The following is a 22,127-nucleotide window of genomic DNA, read 5'->3' as shown; positions in this document are numbered from 1 at the left end:
CATCACTGTAACTCATTTCAGTGTCTCACTGCAACCAACATTACATCCCTTGCCCAAATTGTGGAAATGCCCCCCACCCCCCTAAAGACAGACACTGGTGGCCAGCCTTGGCAGCACAATCTGCACATTGTCCCACTGTCCAGACCTCCTTTCACATGCAGAGGGAGATTATTCAGGGTTCAGTCTCCCCTTCATCACCACAGCATGACATCATCCCTAAATTCACCATGACATCATCCTAAATTCACCATAACATCATCCCTAAATTCACCATGACAACATCCCCAAATTCACCATGACATCATCCCTAAATTCACCATGACATCATCCCCAAATTCACAGGCATGTTGGGCCAGAGATGTGGGTTCCTCAACCAGCGCTATTATACACATGAGGCTATGTCTGTCCCATTTCTCCCCCCTCCTCCTGAATCTTGCACTTTCTCACATGGATTTAACATTGGTGGAAACTCAGGCAAGGTCAGATTTGCGCCATGTGCAAAGTATGCACCTGTTATTTTTTTCTGAAAGGGAATTCAACGTTAAGGACTGAACAAAGAGATGAAGTGAATAAAGACAGTTCTATATTTAAGCTTTGTTTTATCTGTTACTGTTTTCCCCTTTATAAAATATCAGTTGCAAACTTTATACAGATGATCAGCCCAAAGACAGTGATGTATAAATACTATGGCAAGTTGTTGCTCTGTCTGTTTCTATACACTATTCAGTATATATGTTTTATTATAAACTGGGTGGTTCGAGCCCTGATACTGATTGACTGACAGCCGTGGTATGTCAGACCGTATACCACGGGTATGACAAAACATATATTTTTACTGCTCAAATTACGTTGGTAACCAGTTTATAGTAGCAATGAGGCACCTGGGGGGTTTGTGGTATATGGCCAATATACCACGGCTAAAGCCTGTATCCAGGCACTCGGCGATGCGTTGTGCATAAGAACAGCCCTTAGCCATGGTATATTGGCCATATACCACACCCCCTCGGGCCTTATTGCTTAATTATGTTACCCTTGATAATAGTTGTGAATTGATTCATATCACAAGTTATTACTGAAATCAGACACAGTTGAGGCTTTTTGTATTATTCAATAAATGTGTTTTATTGATGATCACCACACTTTTCCCTTTGACAATAAATCTGCTGAAGTTCTATGTTCCTTTACGTGTTAAAGATAGATACAGAAGTATATTGCACTTAAAACAAAAGATGAAAGAACAGTCATGAAGCTCACAAGAAGAAAGAGGAAAGCGATCACAATGCCTTCCTTACAGCACAGCCTGTGGAGGCAACATGAGGGCCTTGCACGAGCCTTCTCCGTACCATTCACACAGTTAGCTTTTTTAAATATACATCTTTTAAAATAGCATTTCTATTTAATTCATTTTTAAACTATTACCTACAGGATTAGAACTAATAAGGTAGCATGCACAGACAAGCAGGGTTTATTGGAATGATGGACAATCTTCATGATGATTTTTCTACATCAGGATTCTGAAGAGTTTTGGAGAATGCAACTGAACCATTATTTATTTTTTTGCACAATACATTGATACTGTTACTGTTTTTATTCTGTTTGTTTTTTTATTTGGAAAAATTCACTGTGTGAACCATTATAAATACCCTAGATATAAAATGTATTGATATAGTGATCCGAGTCACTATCTGGCAGTCAGGTTTGTGTGTGTGATGTGGTTTGTGTATGCCTATGAATACAATGTTAATTCTAGCCTTTAGAATGACGCTGACATGAGTTAACAGTTGAAGTCTTGGTTTAGACAACCTTGAAGTCAAAGACCACAGGAAAACTGGTTAAATTGCAGCACAAGAAGATTGAACATCTTCTCATGGAGTTGCTGAGATATAAAGGGATACTGTTGTTCTGAATCCCATTCTCTAAGTGAAAGCCCATTGCAAGCACTGTAAAATTATCCAATATTTGTTATACAGAATGTTCTCTCAGCTATACAATATAGCAGGCGTGTTAGTTTGTCTTACAGACAGCTTTGCAAAGGCAATTACCTGTACGGTCGAAAATCAGTCTCTGAAAATGAAGAACTTTTTATTTAATCAATTGTTGACTAATTAATTGCTCTCGTTTCTCAGGGCAACCATTAGAAATAGACAGACTTAAGACTAGAGTAAAGAAATAAAATAACAGACTTTCTGCCCTAAAAATAAGTTTGATATGCACTGTATTCACACACAATAGAGGAGACAGTCCGACATTGACTGACAACCCTTTTGAGTTGATGGAGCAGAAAACATATACAACTACTAACTAGTATGTCACCAAGGCAACCAAGATATCAATGTCCTCCACGGAGAACGTAAAGGTTAATCTGCTTCTTCACATTCGGATCAGCTGGAACACGCTTGGAACTAGCCTGGTTAAACCAGACTGAACGGTGCTCTCAGTATTGTTATCTCAGAACTTCTCTCAGTCTGTTAACCGGGCTATCTCAGAACTTCTCTGTCTGTTAACCAGGCTATCTCAGAACTTCTCTCAGTCTGTTAACCGGGCTATCTCAGAACTTCTCTCAGTCTGTTAACCGGGCTATCTCAGAACTTCTCTCAGTCTGTTAACCAGGCTATCTCAGAACTTCTCTCAGTCTGTTAACCAGGCTATCTCAGAACTTCTCTCAGTCTGTTAACCAGGCTATCTCAGAACTTCTCTCAGTCTGTTAACCGGGCTATCTCAGAACTTCTCTCAGTCTGTTAACCAGGCTATCTCAGAACTTCTCTCAGTCTGTTAACCGGGCTATCTCAGAACTTCTCTCAGTCTGTTAACCAGGCTATCTCAGAACTTCTCTCAGTCTGTTAACCGGGCTATCTCAGAACTTCTCTCAGTCTGTTAACCGGGCTATCTCAGAACTTCTCTCAGTCTGTTAACCGGGCTATCTCAGAACTTCTCTCAGTCTGTTAACCGGGCTATCTCAGAACTGCTCTCAGTCTGTTAACCAGGCTATCTCAGAACTTCTCTCAGTCTGTTAACCGGGCTATCTCAGAACTTCTCTCAGTCTGTTAACCGGGCTATCTCAGAACTTCTCTCAGTCTGTTAACCGGGCTATCTCAGAATTGCTCTCAGTCTGTTAACCAGGCTATCTCAGAAATGCTCTCTCTGATAATCTGCATGGTCCGGTATATTTGTGCAATGAGCATCGGCAATGGAAAGAAAAAGACATTGCGGCATTCAAAGCATGTTTACTGGAAGCGTTAGCCAATGAATTATTTTTTCTTTGTCTCTATGCTATGATTTATATGCTTGTGCCATATGTGTCTCAGAAAAACTGGAATACACGGCTGAATATTCTGATTTGCCTCAAAGATTGCACAATGGTACAATTTGTCTAGACCCCCGAACAAGACGTGTTGGTCTTACAATTTGTTCTCTGTAAGCCTCAAAAACTCAATGTCATGATGCAACAACATGGAATTAAAAATGGAATGAAAACATGTCTTTTTGTCTCATTTTCTAACAAAGTTAGTCTTAACTAATAGTAATATTAAAGCATAAAATTACAAACTGTGCACACAAATGAAAAACCATCTTAAATAACACTGAAAATTACATTCTAGATACACCGACTATGATCACATAAAATCAAAAGCAAATTGTACATTTAATTTTTTTTTACATTCCAAGGTGATTGTGGTAGAGCTAAAACCTTTTGGCCTCTGGTCCCAAAATTAAATGGTTCTAAAATGGCCCTAGAGGACCTCAAAACACCTCATGGGCATCATAAGGATTATGAAAATAATACAACTCAATAGGAAATAACACATCATGTCTGTCTGTGCATTAACATTTCCAACAAAGCATTCTCTTTCTTTTTCTCATTAAAAACGACTACTTTTGTGTTAAAGAACATAAACACAATTGGTAGTAATCACAAGTTAGAGTATTTTCATATGAGTAGGCCTACAAGTTCTTCGAGTAGGGGTTTCACCACGGTTGGTTCTTGTTAAGTTGTTTGACTATTTGTGCTTCTTGTTCACTATCACCGACAGAGAATATCAGACCCTGTGATTTAAACACTGAATTGACTGGTAAAAGTACCATGTCAGTTTGCTTAGTGGGTAAATCATATTTTTGGACCTTTGCTTTTAGTTTAGTGATCATACTACAACACTCACAACCACAGTGGAGACCTGCCCACTTAGCCACTACTTTACCATGGTAAACTATCCTCCATGTTTGCACCAAACATGCCATGATGACAATATTGTAATCTGCATTCCAACAAGAATATGAGAATATTCTCATCTGCATTCCAACTAGAATGTAATTGTCTTGGAGCTTTCAGTGCCAACATGGCGCCCGTTCAAATTCTGAGACTGAAACTGAGTTTGCTGAACACTGAATATCTATGGCTCTGCCACAAGGGCCATTTCAAGCAAGCTTCTGAGTCTTCCTTGAACACACAACAGGACAGAAAGGCACATGCGGGTGACAGTCGAACCTCTATCATCTATGGAACCACCCCACAATGTTCATCAATGTTTCATCAACCTTTCATCAACCTTTCATCAACGTAGTCTTAATGCACAGCGCACACACACCTCACAGACAAGTCTTCAGACACTCAATCACCTATTACCCTGTAAAGGTGATGGGCCATGAGCTCATAACCACATGGTCATATTGCTGTAGTCATAACCAGGTTAGGTATGTACTGTCCCAGATGGCAACCTATTCACTATGTAGTGCACTACTTTTGACCAGAGCTTTTGACCATTTGGGACGCTACCATGATGGTCATAGCTGGAGTACATATCACTAGTCTACACTATCTTCACCTTACACAAATCCCAAATCACGCCCATGTCTCTTAAAGGGTCAATATTAAATGTGAGAATAATAATATGATCTGTGATACCTTCCCAAAGTGTGGACCTACTCCAGTTCACAGACAGTGTAGGTCTGTAGCTATAATAGTGGAGGGTTGTTGTCTTTAAGTTGCGTAACATCTTTTAACCTGACAGCCTCCTTTCTATCAATGAGTTCATGTACACATGTACACAAACAAGCTGCTTAAGCTATTTGTCATTTAACAAACAACACTATTCCAAGCAAGTGTGTAATGCTTACAGTATGTTATGCTTAAGCAATAAGGCCAGAGGGGGTATGATATATGGCCAATATACCACGGCTAAGGGCTGTTCTTAAGCACGACGCAACGCAGAGTGCCTGGATACAGCCCTTAGCCGTGGTATATTGGCCATATACCATAAACCCCTGAGGTGCTTTATTGCTATTATAAACTGGTTACCAATGTAATTAGAGCAGTACAAATAAATATATTGTAATACCTGTGGTATACGGTCTGATATACCACGGCTGTCAGTCAGTCAGCATTCAGGGCTCGAACGACCCAGTTTATAAATTCGTATAAATGCTATGACGAGGAAGTAGTACATTGAATGTAGCGACATTGCAACCTGACATACAGTCATCAAGATGTTGCAACGGGAGTATTCTCCTTTCCTTTCACACAATATCATACATTAGCCTGGTCCAAGATCTGTTTGTGAATGCAAGATTTGATGATTTAATGCAAGGGTAATTTACTGTGCATATTGTATATTGTATATACGATTTACTGTATGCAATATGGCTCTTGAGAAATCCATTGAAAGCGAATTTCACCTTGCAGAAAATACATGGAAATTGAATGACATGGTATTTTTGAGTATGACTCGATTTGTTTTTTCCACCCTATTCTACTACAAACATAATTCTTCAACATCTAAAAGACTCTTCGAGACAATCTACTTAGAATATCATCTATGTCAATGTGTCAATATTAGGCACAAAGTTCAATGAGTGGCACGTGGATGAGAAAAGTTCCATTGTCATTAGCATGGTGTATTCAGTTCTACAAAACATAAGTACAAAATGAGTTTTGGTGTTATAACTTCTTAAAACAAATATTAAGTCTGTTGTTGTTGTTGTTTTTGTTGTTGATGACTCTGTAACATTATAATAGGGCATACTTGTGCTTTGAATTATGCCCTATTAGAAGAAAATCTGTCTTAACTTGAAGAAACCATTGCCTGGACATTTTGCCTGGCTTTCTACCGTATGCACAACTGTACTCGTTTCCTTTAATAAACCTTATATTTATAGTAGAGGGGCATTATAGTCTGAAGAGCACCTTTATAATACAAACAATGACAATAACCATAATCAAACGCGTGGTTGTTGAATATCTCTGTGTCTAAAATGACACCCTACTCCTCGTACAGTCCAGTGTACTACTTTAGACCAGAGCTCCATGTTAGCTATAAGACCAATAGGGTGTAACTTGAGATGTACTGTTATGATTTACCGTAAGAAATGAATCCCTAGAAAAGGCAGATAAAAAATATTTAAACAGACAGAGACTAAACCAGGGGAGCTTCGTGTTGTCCCATTACAGAGGGGAAGAGAGGGGGGATGGGGCTTAAAATTCGATCTTGCAGGCGGGGAAAGACTCATCCTGCATGACCACGGTGCTGCTGGAGGCCAGGACCATGATGTTTAGCTCCTGCTGTCGTTCATGGGTCTGCTGGTACCACTCCCGAGTCACATCTGTGTCATGGGTGGGAATCAACGTCACCTGCAGGAGAGCGAGAAAGAGAGAGGGGGGCAGAGAGATTGAGGTAATGGATAGAGATAGGAGGAAGAAAGTAGGCAAAGCAGAGGAGAAGAAGAAGAGGAGAACAAAAGAGAGAGAAGGGAGAGATGAAAGGAGAGAAGGCGAAAGATGGAGTGATTTAATCAGTTAAAGCAAACAAGAAATCCCATGACTGAAACTTAAGTCGATCTCAGATTGATTGTCTGTGGCCAAGTTCATTTCCCCTTTCATGTAAAAAGTCATGACCATCATGCTTTTATGGAAAGAGGATAATTTTGTACATGTATTAAACTGCGAGTTTGACCAATTCCAGTCCCCTTGATCCGCAGGCCTATAAAAGAGCCCGTCCCTGGTCTATATTATCAGATGTGCTATTAGCAATAAGCATTATCACCTGTAGCCCAACTGATGCAGCATAAAGTCTATAAATACATACATAGGCTGAAGCATGGGGTTTGTCCATCTGTATTTACCCCGTTGGACACAACATCCTGATTGTTATTATTATTATTTATTATTATTATTTACAATTATTAATTATTATTCAATCGAAAAAATATTGTTTTGGGGGGTTTCTATTACAAAGTATGCCATTGCCCCTTTAAGAGCTCTGTTGCACAGCTGTGCCAACACCATGCTTGAAACTCCGGTTGTAACTGCATTTCTAAAATGATGCCACGCGGGCAATTGTAGGATTAGGGAAATAAACATGGCAACAATGGAAAGCTGGGATCCCCCTCTTTTTTTAACATAGTAGCACTGGAAAGTTCCATCCTGAGTGATAAAGTAGAGGCTTTGAATTACTTTGCCAGGAGCTACAGTAGGCTACACTCTGCTGTTTGAGTTGAGTGCCACAGGTAGTCAGGTGTGCTAGTTAGTTAGTTAGTTAGTTAGTTAGTTAGTTAAGATGCATAGGGAATGAATGTCATGTACAGGTGATGTATTGATCCATCAACTGAAAGATTGAGCTCCATCTAATTCTATGGTAGTGATTTGTTACCTGTAGGTTGGATCCCCACTGGGCCTTGCCCTCCAGTAGAGCGTCCAGGACCCCTCGGCTGGGCTCATCATTGCCCACATCGTTCCCGCTCACCACGTAGTATGCAGAGCGGACGCGCTTGAAGAACTCCTGGTCCACGTTCTTAGCACTGCAGTGGTTGGGGATGTAGGCCAAGTCTACGTATATAGGAGGGCCTTGGGGAACCACGGAACTGGACCTCTGAGAGCCTAGGGGACAAGGAGTCAGTGCTTAGACGTTTCCATATGAGTTGATGCTTTCCACAAGGTTGCTGGTTTAAACTCTGCTCCAACTGCTCCTTTCCTCCTTCCTTTTCTCAATCACTTTCCACAGCCTAGCAGCCTTGACTTAGCCTGGTCCCAGATCTGTTTGTGCTAGGTTGTGCAATGTGTAATGTACTGTACTGTATACTACTAGTCATATTATGCATAACATAACAATACGATTGTTGAATAAATATACTGTATAATGGGGACCCTTGTTACCTGAGGTGCTCTTAACTCCGTTGGCCACCTTGCCGGCGTTGTAGCTGGACCTGGAGAGGTCATCGTCTCTGGAGCCCTGTCCGTCCGACAGATGGGACATCCTCAAGCTCTTCTCTGTCTCCTTCTTCTTCAGCGAGGCGCTGCGAGGGGACGGCAACTGCTTCACTGGCATGGGGGACCGCTTACGGCGAGCTGGAGACGCCGACTTGGGTTTCCCTGTCTTCCGCACGCCTTTCGTCTTGGGGTCCTTCTTGAGGGGCGACTCGGAGGTTGCCCGGTTCTGGTCATTAGCCAGAGCGTCCGGGTCCACCATGCAGACGTCGGGGTGAGGGGGGTTGGGGAAGGGGTCCATAAGGGGGGCGGGAGGGGGATCACGGGGGCTCATCCTGGAGGAGGAGGAGGAAGAGGAGTGATGGTGGCCCCCTCCCATGGAGGAGAACTTATCCACAGGCAGGTACTCAGTGTCCTCGTCCGAGTCCATGTTGCTGTGGCACTCCTTTGTCCCTGGGGGCATGTCTGAATCTGACTGCGACGGTATAGACTCGCTGACGGAGGTTGGGGGGGTTTCTTCTCTGGCCAACCCCAGCCCAGCCGCCCCGGGGTGGGGGATCAAGCCGCCCTGGGAGTGGGGGTGGTGGGGCTGTTTGTTGGCCCTCTTCTTGACTGACAGGTCGTGCTGGTCCCCTTCCTGCGATTGGTCGCTCCTGCATCCCCGCTCCTCGTCCTCCTCGTCGCTGGACTGCTGTTGCATACTGGGATTGATGAAGGAGGGCGAGAGGTCTCCTTTGCGCTGCCTGTGCTCCGAGGAGGAGTAGCCAGGGGAGGCTTTGGAGGAGGAGGTGTAGGAGGAGGAGGCGCCCATGCACATGTCAGGAGGGAGGTCCGGGTCGCTGTCGTCATCATCATCTCGTCCTCCTGCTCCTCCTCGGCTCGACGTCTCTGCGTAGAAGGGGGAGCGGAAGGTGTGATCAGTGGAGGAGAGGGAGAGCGGGCGGGCAGGGCACTCTGGTTCCATTTCGCACTCCTCCTCAAACTCTTCCTCGTGGCGGTAATGAGGCGGGGAGTCGCCGGGAACCATGTCCATCTGAGGCTTCTGCATGTCCCACTCATATGAGCTCCTCACCTTTTTGTCCTCAGCTGTACCCAGACCTGGGCTCACACCACTGGCTGATGCCCCTGCACTGATGGGGGAGCTCATGCTGCTGACCTCCGTGGGACCGTTGACTGTGTCTGGCTTGGTGGGCAGCAGGGAGGAGGGCATGTATGAGGTGAGCACATCAGGGAGACCAGCGCCATCTATCTTACTGGAGGTGGTAGTGCTGCTGCCGTGTTTTTCGGAGAAGGACAGGCCCATCTCACGCATGTAACCTTCCTCATCGTCCTCTTCCTCACTACTGTCAGAGTTTTCAAAGTAATGCTTGCCTGTTGAGTCGGGCCGTGGGGACGAGGTGACACCAAACAAACCTGTGGTGATGGCATCCTTCTCCTTGGGTGACTGGGAGAAAGGCCCATAACCCCCTGCAGCCTGCAGCTTGGACTCATCTGCCCATCCCGGTTTATAGAAGCAGTCCGACTGGGGGCTTTTGTCCACAACGCTTCCTTCCATCGAGGCAACATGCTCCTTTTTGTCTTCCGAGGAGGAGTGCGAGTGGAAAGGTTTGATCTCATCGAAGGGGCTGGGAGGAGAGAAGCGGGCCAGACTGGAGGTGGATTCAGCGGTGGCGGTGGTGGCCGTCATCATCTGCTTCTCCGAAACCTCAAGGTACTCGTCCTTCACCATCCTGGAGCTGGGAAAGGGGGAGGAGTCCATGGCCAGGGAGTGTTTGTCTTTAAAGGAGGTGTGTTCGTCTTTAAATGAGGCGTGTTCGTCTTTAAAGGAGGTATGTTCATCTTTAAAGGAGGCATGTTCATCTTTAAAGGAGGCGTGTTCATCTTTAAAGGAGGCATGTTCATCTTTAAAGGAGGAGTACTCGAAGCCAGCGCTGTCTGCATCATGTTTGAAGATGTGGTCGGAGGCGTTGGCTGGGGTCTCCAGCTCCTCGCCAAACTGCCGGCTGGTGGAGAGTGACGGACCAGACGTAGAGGAGGAGTAGCTGTAGGAAGAGGAGGAGGAGTATGCCGTGGCGGAGGTGGTGGTGTAGTGGAAGCCTGATGAGACTCCTACTGTGTCTCCTGCTTTCTTACCACCGTCAGCTCTCTCGCTGTGGAAATAGTCGTCTTTTCCCTCTTTGTCCTTCATCTGGCTGGACTGGAATGAGTCTTTCTCCCCACCGTAAGAATTATCAAACCCAGAGGAGTACCCAGACAACGCTGTGGTGCCCATGTCACCTTTGCTGGTGGTGGAAGAAGCTGGCGTAGTCGGCTTTGCCTGGCTGTTGTAACCGTAGCCCGCCATGGAAAGCATAAACTCTGGCTCTTTCGAGCTCATGCTGTCTGGAGAAGTTGTCTTTGCCTGACTGTTGTAACCATCTGCACCTTTCTTTAGTACATTCCTCTCTTTGTTGTACTCCTCCTCATCATCGTCATCATCGTCATCATCATCATCATCATCCATGTCGGCACCCTCGTCCTCAAACTTTTCTCCAAGTTTGGCTGGGGATTTAGTTGTTATCCCCTCATCAGGGAGTTTGGAGTCTGTGAAATCTGGCTCTTTTGAGCTCACGCCGTCTGGTGAAGTCAGCTTTGCCTGGCTGCTGTAACCATAGCCGGCCATGGAAACCATAAACTCTGGCTCTTTCGAGCTCACGCCGTCTGGTGAAGTCAGCTTTGCCTGACTGTTGTAACCATAGCCGGCCATGGAAACCATCAACTCTGGCTCTTTCGAGCTCACGCCGTCTGGTGAAGTCAGCTTTGCCTGACTGTTGTAACCATAGCCGGCCATGGAAACCATCAACTCTGGCTCTTTCGAGCTCACACCGTCTGGTGAAGTCAGCTTTGCCTGGCTGTTGTAACCATAGCCAGCCATGGAAGCTATCAACTCTGGCTCTTTCGAGCTCACACCGTCTAGTGAAGTCAGCTTTGTCTGGCTGTTATAACCATTGCCAGCCATGGAAACTATCAACTCTGGCTCGTTTGAGCTCACACCGTCTGGCGTAGGCGGCTTTGCCTGGCAGTTGTAACCGTAGCCAGCCATGGAAACCATAAACTGGGGCTGTTTTGAGCTCACACCGTGGATGAAAGGACATTTGACTACCTTTTCCGATTTCTCTTTGGCACCTTTCTCCATGTCTGAGTCACTGGCATCGTCCTCGTCATCGTCCTCATCCTCTTCTTCATCATCTTCATCATCATAATCATCGTAGTCTTCCTCGTCCCTGGCTGTTAACTTCCTCATGTCTATCTCCAGTTCCACCTCTTTGTCATGGTAGCTCATTGAAGAGGGTTTGGCTGCAGCACTACCTGTTACAGAGGTGTAATCACTGTGACCTTTATAAGAGAAGGAGTCTCTCTCTGATGATAAGGATGTGGTTGAAGCCTCTGGTCTATCAGCCATGGATGGGAATCTGCTCTCTCTGCTGTATCCACATGGCTCACTTATCTTCTCTGTGGATTCAGAGCCATGGATCCATGGAAAGGGGGAAGGGGAAGATACATCTTTTCCATGAGAGCTAGTGAACCCCTCCTTGTCTGAGGGGAAAGCAGAGTCCTTTTTCTGTGTGTCCATTTCCTTCATACTGTCCTTCCCCATCTTTTCTGACTGGTCCAGTTTCTGATAACTGGATCCATTTGAATATGAGTCTGCTGAGCTTGTTTTGTTGTCATAGATATCACTGTAAGAGAAAGTCTTGCCGTGTACGTACGGGGTGTCCTGTCTTATCTCTTCTTCTGAGCGTTTCTCTTTACTCTCTCGCTCCGGGAAATCATACAGATTAAACTGGACACTTTTCTCTGGCTCTTTCAAAGTTACATGGTCCTTTTTGCTGGATATTGCTGCATCCTTTTTGTCATCTTCAGAGTACAACTTACTTTGCTCTACTGATAAAGCTCTAGACCCTGTTCCACTTGGGTGAACAACATCATCATCTTCCTCATCTTCCTCCTCCTCGTCTTGCTCGTCTGAGTGCATGACCTGGGGTTTGGCTGTTTGCTCCATGTAACCAGAGAACTGTGTCTCGTCTGTCGACCCCGGTTTCTTCTGCAGATACTTGGACTTGATGTCATCCTCTGCAAGTCCTTTGTCCCTCTCAGACAGCTTCTCTTCCTGAGGTGATTCATCGTCCAAGAACCTACCCTCCTTCTGTTCCAAATACTTAGCTTTAACACAGGGTTTGAGATCCCTTTTCTCATAATAGTCATCATCTTCATCCTCCTCCTCATCTGATTTTTCAAAGGGGGTCTTGTCAACAGAGAGCCTCATTTGCTGGAGCTCAGTTTTAGTTTTGTCCATTTTATCTTCTTTCTTCTCCTCTGTGGGGGAGTAGCCACTGCTGGTGGGGACCGACTGGGTGGGTGAGGCCAGCTTCACGGTGCTGTCGTCTGGGCTAAGACATCTCTCTTCACCCTCAAACATGGAGCTAGGCTTAAACCCACTGGAGAAAGAGGGAGGAGAAGGAGGCGCAAAGGCAGTGGAGGGCGATTTATCCTTGTCCTGGAGTAACATGGCTGCCGCTGCCTGCTCGTAGCCCTCTTGGAGTTTCCCCAAGGGGATATCAACGTTGGGAGTCTGGTCCTCGTCTTCATCCTCCTCTTCATCATACTCCTCATGGACGGGTTTGGTCTTTCTCCCAGCCTCCATCTCGGGAACAAAAGACTGGTACTCCTTCGAAGGAGGAGAATTGAAGTTCTTGTCTTCGTCCAGAGAGGAGGTGGGAGAGATGGTTCCAGCCGAGTGGAGGTAGTCCTTCCCCTGGGTGGCCTCAGTGCGGGAGGGGATGCTGTTGATCGTGTCCAGGCGAAGAGAGCTCCTCCCTGTCTCTGTCTCTGTCTGTGGGGCGGTCACCGATGCGATGGACTGGTCGTCCGCCATGGAGGTGGCGAACGACGACAGTTTGTCATACTCTGTGATGGACGTGGCTGAGGAGATGTGCTCTTCCTCGGCGAGCGGAGCTGCGATGATGCTCGGATAGGCTGCCAACACTTGGTCATGTCTTCCCACGAAGCCTTTGCCTTTGAAGTCTGAGGCGTCGGACGTAGCCGAGGCTCTCATCTCCCTAACACCATGCACAGAGTCAAAGGATCCCGGAATGTCGGGAACGGAGATGTCGCAGGAAGCGACGTCGTAGCGGAGGTGTGGGATCCTGTCCTCGGGTTCTTCATGGATCTCTTCATCGGAGATGGTCTGCTCCGTTTCGGAATAACCGGGAATAGTCTCATCTTGGATGAAGGACACTTGCTCAGAGGCAGCGGTAGTGGTTTGTCCAGAGGCGACTGCAGTTGAAAACGATTTAAAGTCGGTTGACTTGGTGTCCCATTCTTTTTGATCTTTTTCTGTGTTGTATTTATCCTCATCATCCTCAGTTCCCTCCAGATCTGCTTTTTCGATAACGTCACCCTCCTCTTCTGAGCTGACGCTCTTCTTTGAATTCATGTCTCCCTTAGTAGAGTATTCGTCGTATTGCTCCATTTCCTCCTCATATTTCCTATCCACTCCAGCGTTTCTTTTAACGTCCTGCCATTTCCCGACATCTGCACCTTTCTTTAGTACATCACTCTCTTTGTTGTACTCCTCCTCATCATCGTCATCATCATCATCATCATCCATGTCGGCACCCTCATTCTCAAACTTCTCTCCAAGTTTGGCTGGGGATTTAGTTGTTATCCCCTCATCAGGGAGTTTGGAGTCTGTGAAAGCTGGACGTCCAGACATGACATCATTCTGAATGGGTTCACTCACTAGCTTCGAGAGCTCGTCTCGTTTTAAAGCTTCAAAGTCCTTGGTGAGGTCTTCTGGAGAGGATACAACGGACCCGCCTGCCAAAGCAGCAGCTGCGTTTTGGGGGGCTTTCTTTGGGACAGACTTTTTCTCAGCTGTTTTCTCTTTGACCGGTTTTGCTGTTATGTTTTTGTCAGTCTTGTCTGTCTTGTCCGTCTTGGGTTTGGCCTGTGTCTTGTTGGCCTTATGGAGGGTTTTCCTGACTTCTGGTGTAAAGGGTTTCAGGTCTGGTTTGGTGATCTTCCTCAGCTCTGGTTTACTCAGATCCTTCTTTTTCTCCTCCTTCACTGCTTTTGTTTCTTTTTTCTCCTCTTTTTTAGTAGCATCATCTTTCTTTACTTCACGTTTGTTGTCCTCTTTCTTTACTTTACTGATCTCTTTCTTCTCTTTGTCCTTTTTTTCCTCCATCTTGGATGGTCGTTCCTTGGAGTGTTTCCTCAGTGTTTTCTCCTTGGACAGCTTCTTTTTCTCCAGTTTGGCTGCTTCGGGTGCTGCGTCGCTGTTTTGCTGTTGTTTGGTGGCTTTGGTGGCTTTGGTAGCTTTGGCGCTCTCACTCTTCACCTTCTTCTCCTTCTTCTCCTCTTTCTTTTCAATTTTGTTCTCTTTAGCCGAGTCACTCTTGGACTCCTCTTCCTGCCCTTTGGCTTCTTTCTTGCTGGCTTTTGAGGCCAACTGTGTTTTGGTGGAAGATTTCAGGCTCTCCTTGCTTTCTGTTCTTGATCTCATCTTTGTTTGTTTTATGACTGGAGGCGGGGCCCCAGATGATATGTCTTTCTGAGTGGCCACTGGGTAGCGCAGGAAGTCCAGGTGCTTCAGCTTTTCAAGCCCCTCCAATATTTTGTTCTGCGGTGCATTTCCAGGGAACAGCACCCTGACTATCTTCTCTGTTGGACTATGCGGGATCCACACGATAAGAGCTGTTACTGAGGTCAAGTAAGGGACTGATATTTCTCCTTCTTTGCCATTGGACATCACAATCCCAGTCTTGGCCTTACTGTTCCCAGCCCACTTCTGCATAAGGAACTGCATCTCCTTGCTCTCCTTCACAGGGTTCAGAATGTACATGTCTAGCTTGCCAACGCCCAGCTTGTGGAAAAGCGTGATGGGCTCAATGGTGTTGCTAACGACCCTGTAAAGGGGTTCTGACTTGATGCCAAGCTTGTTGAGATACTGCAGTGTGAGGGATGCCTCCTCAATGCTCCGTTTGACCTTTAGCGTGGACTCAGGCATTCGTAGCTTCTCGGGGACGTTGAAGAACACCACACCGAGCTCGGGCGAGATCAGGTTCTTCATCCAGTCGCCGTAGGTGTTGGAGCCACCAGATCCCTGGGACTGCTCCTCCTCCTGTTCAGCAATCTTCCTCTGGAGCAGCCCGTTGATGCCTGGGAGGTTGTCCGCCCCAATGTGGGTCAGCAGGACTGAGTCTATTCTGTCCAAGTGCCTGACCAGCTTCCAGAAACAGGATCTGCGTTCGGACCCTCCATCCACCAGGATGTTGAATCCGTTCACGGCAAACAGGGCAGAGTCGCCCCTCCCTCCGGGGAAGATGTAGCAGCAGGGCTTGGACAGCTTCAGGAAACCGCCCGATGTGGGCGGCTCCAGGTTGTCAAAGGGCGACGGGACGTCCACCGTCTCCGAGACGTACTCTGTGAACTCCGCGACTCCCTCCATGTCGGGAAGCGCAGGCTCAGGGTTCAGGCGGTATTCCAGAAGGTTCTGGAAGTGCTGCTGCTCCTGGCTGTGGCCCAGTGAGCTCCAGCCCCCGTCTCCCAGGCACGATACTGTTAGCCTGGGCCGCTGGTCCGGTGCTGAGTTGGACAGGACCTCAGTCACCTGGAGGTGGAACCACAACACAACATAAAGACACTGTTAGGCATAGCTTAAGAAAAGAAAAATATTTTAATAGCAAGTATACATATTCATCAAAACAATATTTGATTTGAGCATATAACAAGAACATATTTAAATGAATCAACCCCTCCCTAAATGAAAGAATCACAAATATTGATTGAGAGATTCCAGTCTGAATACTACCAACATAATAACAGAGTAACTACACAGTGTAACGTCAACTTATAGTAAAGTGTTGATGAACAGTTGATCTTACTCCAGGATCAGAGATGATGTCAGATAAGTGTCTCCAGGTGAAGGCTCCACCCTGCAGTGTGATGTCACCTCCCTGCTCAGAGCTCTGGCCACTTAGGACTAGTAGCTTGTGTCCAGCAGAGTCAGTGACCAGAGAGCGGATCTGGACGGGAGGAGAAGAGGGACAAATAGAAGAAAAAAAGGACAATAGTGGATTATTAACACTGTTGATTGACATGATCAAATCTACCAGTAAGCAGTTTCTTTTCAAAAAAGGTTTCCATTGAGAAACATCAACCGTACCATTTCTGTGAAGGCAGAAGCCCTCAGTTGTCAGGTATGTCTGAGTCACACCTACCTCTGAAGCAGTAGTTTCCTCTGACGGGTTCACCAACACAACTGTCTCAAGGACATCACTCTTGTACTGCAGGGTCCTCTGTCCTGGAGAGGAAACAAACACAACAAACCTCAGGGATAACAATGACAAAACAACTAAAACAACAGTGCAGTCAGTAGTCACAGTTCCTACAATATTTCTGTGTGGAAATACTAAATATTGTAGCGATCCTTGCTATATGAGCCACGTTACAATTCCCACCAAGTGGCTTAACCCTAATGGCGCAATGCGTAGGGTGTTTGCCTTTCTCGCCAGCGACCCGGGTTCGCACCCCTGCCCTGCTGTTCACTACAATATTGCTACGAATGCAGCATGTGAAAATAGACTGGACTTATAATGGAGCCATTGTATTATGTGGTGATGTGATAAGCCTTAAGCATCGAGTGTCCATTAAGGAACATGAACATCAGTTTAACATGTGAGACCTCATGTTTTCCATGATAAGAAAATAGCTAGAAAAATGTACTCCAGTGAGTAACTTAGTCAAATGACAGTACAGAACCATTGGAAAGCAAATCCAGAGAACATGGATAAGAATGATCCTCTGCAACCGTGCTTGAATATTATTGGAAGCGTAGATGCAATCAGCATTGTGGCCCATCATTAATGTTATTATTATTATTATTATTATTATTATTATTATTATTATTGTGGTGATTGTGATTATTGTGATTATGATGATTATGATGATGATGATGATGATGATGATGATTATTGTTATTATTATTGCTATAAGAGGTCTGACAGTGACACTACCAGGGTGCACTGCAAGTCTACAGCGGCATCACGGCAGACAGGGCTGTCTGTGAATACCGCTCAGTGATTGGTCAAATTAGACAAGCCAATTAACAAAAATAACAAAACGCTGGGGCTGTATGAAAACATGGCTGGAACCGATTACTGATAATACAACATCCTGTATTCCAGCGTTACACAAACACAATTAGCTGCAGACTAACACTGTGAGCCATACCCAGGCTTCCTCTCCCTCCAAGGTCCTCTCACTCTGCCATCCTATTTCCTCTCCTGCATCAACTAAATGTCTTAAACCCGTTTATACAGTGTCTTCCATGCCACATAAACAACAACAATATTGCAAAAGCCTCATTAGCTTCAGCCTGCGAACCACATTGGCTGTTGCCATGGGGATGCTAAGCTAGCTAGCTATGTTGCCGCTGGCTGAGTTACACTGACCCAGTCTTTGGCTATGGGAGACGCATTGCAGCATTTCTGAGGGGGGAGGGAGGGAGGGCCAGTAGGGAGGGAGGGAGGGCCAGACGTGCTGCATGGCAGAATGCACAGCAGAGTAACACAGGAGGAGACAGCAACTGCCAAGGCAGCAGTAGAAGCAGCATCCTGATCCTGCATGCAGGTGCTTCATCAGGGAAACTATTTTTAGCACAAAATGGCTTACTGGCTCATATCCAACTGGAAGAATATGAGAGGGGTTTAATATCATGGGTGTTTTCTTCTTCACTGCAGAGGGGAAGCAAGGGCATTAGGTGGAAAATAGATGGAACACGGAACGGAGAATGACATGTCTTGGTATCCAGGGTTACGTGTAAGGTCAAAAAATAGACCTCACCCATGTAAACGAGATGCACAAGCTAACGCCACGGGTGACATTTAACACTAATAGCTTTTTTAGCATCTGTGTCTAGTATCAGCTAATGACTTCCTCAAATTATGAGCTAGTTTGTGCTTACAAATGACAAAAATTAGCTCTGTAGTGTGTGCTTAGCAAGTAAGCAGCACACATTGGCCTAGTTTTGGAGATGTATTTGTAGTTTTAGTTTCACGTTCGGCTTCGAAAAAGGCTATTTGCTCAGCTGCCGAGAAAGTAAATAGAGTGGAATTAATTGTGTTGAACCTCAGGAGACTGGGGTTCCGTCCCAAATGGCCCCCTATTCCCTATATAGTCGACTACTTTTGACCAAGGCCCATAAGGCTCTGGTCAAAAGTAGTGCACTATATAGGGAATAGGGGGCCATTTGGGACTCATGTTGGGATTGTGAGTGTTAGAATAACAATGCCAGTGGAAAGGCCAATGTGTGTACATTTTCATGCTGGATGAATATACTATAGGAAGAACAACAGTGACAATTCGGACATTTTGACTTTTCAAATGAAGCATGGAGCTTGGCTAATGTGAATGTCAATGATACTGGACGTGCCTAGTAACGTTCACTGAGGGCTAATTCTCAAAAACGACCCATCAAACTCTCAATACACTAATGCTGGATACAATAGCCTACAATTCTAGACTATGAGTGGCAATATCTTTGGTGATTGAGTTAACTGATACATTTTTAATTGCACATACACAGTTTACCACGCACACACCTTTTTCTGTTACAAAGGGCTCACTAACTCAAGGTATATAGAGGCAAAATGTCTTCACTATTTCCAAAAAGCTGCTTCATTCCTGTTGTGTCTTCTGTTACAAGGGACATACCAGGGGACCAAGAAGTTAAGCTGCACGAGGAAACACAATCATGCTTTGAGCCTTTTCCCTACTCACTTAGGGTCTATAACATTCCCTGTCTGTTATTCTGCCCAGGGGATTCATTCAGTGAGTGGGGCCCTGTATCTGAGAGGATCAACCTGATCTCTACTATCAAATTAAAAATCACCAGGATATCTCTGCCACTATATGACCTCCAGATGTGTCTTCTTCACAGAAAATAATAGAGAGCGGATAATAGCATCACTTCCTCATCTCAGAAAATAACTCTGACCCACTGACACTGAGTATGAAGACAACACAGACATAGAAATGGCCAACAATTTAATCCACAGACACAGTGGAGATTTGATTTGATTTGATTAGGATCTCTTTTAGTCCTCATTCGGACTAATCTTCCAAGAGTCCTCAAACATTAAAATACAATGTATAATACAATCACATTTTCACATATAACCCACTGTTACAAACAACAGACATAATACCCTGCCATATTGACCAGATAAATACTCTAACAGTCTGAAAAGATAGATTGGTTCCATCATCTACCATAGTCCTGCACAACCTTCCAATTTATTATATTTAAATGGTTCTAAAGTATTGTTTGAATGTATGTATTGAAAGGTTTTTGGTTTGCTCAGATAAATGATTCCATTTCTTTATTGCTCTGAATCTAAATGTTATTTTGCCCACTTCTCTTTTCTGCTGGGAAAACCCATACTGTAGATGGTGGACAATCTATTCCTAGTATTGGCCGTTTTAAATGGGGGGGGGGGGAAATGGTTTTAAAATGTTTTTTTCAATGATCTTGTTGATTAATGACCACCCAAGAGCATTGTGCATTACTACAACACAAGAATCATATCTCCACCTTAAAACAATCATTGCTGCTTTGTTCTGTGCAATCTGCAGCCTCCTAATTTCACTTGATGATGCATTTCCCCAGACCACAGAACAGTAGTTCACCTGACTCCCAATTAACGCTTGGGTTGTTTGCTTAAGTATCTTTCCCGGTAAATATTTAGCTATCCTTCTGATCATACATGCATTTTTAATTTTTTTAATAGATGAGTTATTTGAGACAACCATGATAAGCAGTTGTTTAGCTGCACCCCTAGGAGTTTGGTTTCTGCTACTTCCTCAATTTGTACTTCCCCCATACTTAATTGCATCCCATGTTGTGTTGACATTTTCCTGGTGGAACAAACCAACATAACCTTGGTTTTCTTGGCATTCAAAACAAGTGTGTTCCGGCAAACCCACTCCCTGATATTTCCCAGATCAACTTGTAGAGCTTGCTGTACCTGTTGAACCGATTGTCTTGCTGTATAAACTGTAGTATCATCTGCAAATATAGTAGCTTGAGTTTCAGATAAGGCATAAGGAAGGTCGTTGGTATATATTAAATAAAGAAGTGGCCCAAGGCAGCTGCCCTGCGGTATTCCACAGTTTAAAGCATGAGGGGAAGAAAACGAGCCATTGACATAGGTGGACTGTTTCCTGTCAGTTAGATATGACTGTACCCAATTCAATGCTGCCTCCTTAAACTCATAATGCAATAATTTAAAATGAAATGCAGCACTGGAATCTAAAAATAGTACACCCACAAACCTGCCATTATCTACCCCCTAAAAAACAATACAAAAAACGACAAAGAAAAACATTTTTAAAAACCTGCCATTATCCATTGCATTGAGCCACTGGTCAGTCATGTCAACCAATGCAGTGGTAGTGGAATGGTTTTTGTGATAAGCATGCTGATTGGCTGTGATCAGATCAGAGGGATGGTTCAGGTGATATCCCACCCAAACTCTGTATGCCATGGGCTCTCCAACCATGTTCCTGCAACTACCCAGGGCTTAATTTGGGAAACCAAGTTAAATCTATTCGGGAACATCGATAGTAACATGTTTTCACAACAAAACATACTTCATTAAACTGTTGACAGACCCTCTCTATGCGCGCTCGAGAAAGGAATGAAGGAGAGATGGGAGGAGATGGAAACGCACGGTGGTGAGATATTCTGTAGCTAAAGGTAATGTTTCAGCCTATTAATTATGAAATTATAAAAATTGCCCTATTACTAGGCTATTCAAAATCAAATACATTTTACATTACATTTTAGTAGACGCTCTTATCCAGAGCGACTTACAGTTAGTGAATACATATTTTTTTATACTGGCCCCCCGTGGGAATCAAACCCACAACCCTGGTGTTGCAAACACCATGCTCTATCAACTGAGCTACATTCCCTCCCCTACCCTGTCGGCCATTCCCTCCCCTACCCTGGACCAATTGTGCGCCGCCCATGAGTCTCCCGGTCGCGGCCGGCTGCGACAGAGCCTGGATTCGAACCAGGATCTCTAGTGGCACAGTTAGCACTGCGATGCAGTGCCTTAGACCACTGCGCCACTCAGGAGTACAATACATATGAACTATAGTAGGCTAACTCTGTAAACTGCCCTGCACAATCAATGAACCAACAGCATCGCCTAGGCCTATACGTTCTCTCCCAGACTCATGGATAGAAAGTTTGGAGGGAAGCATAAGGTAACCAGTCCATCCAGTATGCATAATAATACAGTCCACACTCAAAGGCCATTACCAGAATTTGTTTAATTTTGGAGTATAGGCTAGACCAATTATGTACCAAAGACATCTTAAATCAGTTTTTTTTTAAATGTTTTTCTGACGTGCATAATATGCGGTAGGCTATGTATTGTATAACAGCACAATCGTTATTTTAATAACGTTTTTTTTTGTTGGGGGGGGGGCTTGGGCTCATAATATTAATTATCAACTTAGAAAGCGCTGTCCATTTCATTTAGTTAGGCTTTGAAACAGCATCCACAACGACCATGTTTTCCTCTCAGTTTCAACCCGTTATTTAACTTCTTTCTTCAAATTGATAAATCACAGTGAGGTGAGTTTTAAAAGCAAAATACTGTTGTGATGATGTGTTTGATGTGATTTTCAGTTTCATTTGCATTGATGTCAGAGTGGTTAGAGGGACAATAGAGCCCTGAGTACCAGGCCATTAGCGACCTGATGGTCATTAGCAAGTTGGGTACTACCAACGCATGTCCAGAACGCTTGTCCTGAGCACTAGGACCATGCCTCAGGACTACCTGGCCTGATGACTCCTTACTGTCCCAGTCCACCTGGT

The 22,127-nt window shown here is 44.9% G+C and overlaps 1 protein-coding gene and 1 long non-coding RNA gene across 3 annotated transcripts in view; one reads left to right on the top strand and one right to left on the bottom strand.

Annotated features, from left to right (window-relative positions):
* Nucleotides 1-957: 957 nt before the first annotated feature.
* On the top strand, nucleotides 958-3,512 carry LOC123482262. The gene is made up of 2 exons (XR_006657641.1): nucleotides 958-2,442; nucleotides 2,509-3,512. It is a non-coding gene; the product is annotated as an uncharacterized LOC123482262 (long non-coding RNA).
* Nucleotides 3,513-5,871: 2,359 nt separating this feature from the next.
* The window catches only part of map1aa (microtubule-associated protein 1Aa), a 53,774-nt gene continuing 37,518 nt past the window's right edge, over nucleotides 5,872-22,127 (bottom strand). For both annotated transcript variants that reach the window (XM_045209603.1, XM_045209604.1), the window contains 5 exons: nucleotides 16,459-16,541; nucleotides 16,123-16,263; nucleotides 8,144-15,848; nucleotides 7,641-7,867; nucleotides 5,872-6,622 (listed from right to left, as the gene is read on the bottom strand). In XM_045209603.1, coding sequence (XP_045065538.1) covers nucleotides 6,467-6,622; nucleotides 7,641-7,867; nucleotides 8,144-15,848; nucleotides 16,123-16,263; nucleotides 16,459-16,541 — 8,312 coding nt within the window. In that variant the 3' untranslated portion in view covers nucleotides 5,872-6,466. The remainder of the gene's footprint in view (nucleotides 6,623-7,640; nucleotides 7,868-8,143; nucleotides 15,849-16,122; nucleotides 16,264-16,458; nucleotides 16,542-22,127) is intronic.

This window comes from Coregonus clupeaformis, chromosome 30, assembly GCF_020615455.1.
Source record: "Coregonus clupeaformis isolate EN_2021a chromosome 30, ASM2061545v1, whole genome shotgun sequence".
NCBI classification, from domain to species: domain Eukaryota; kingdom Metazoa; phylum Chordata; class Actinopteri; order Salmoniformes; family Salmonidae; genus Coregonus; species Coregonus clupeaformis.
The sequence above is the reverse complement of the archived record's forward strand: the minus strand, read 5'-3'. Positions and strand labels throughout refer to the sequence as shown.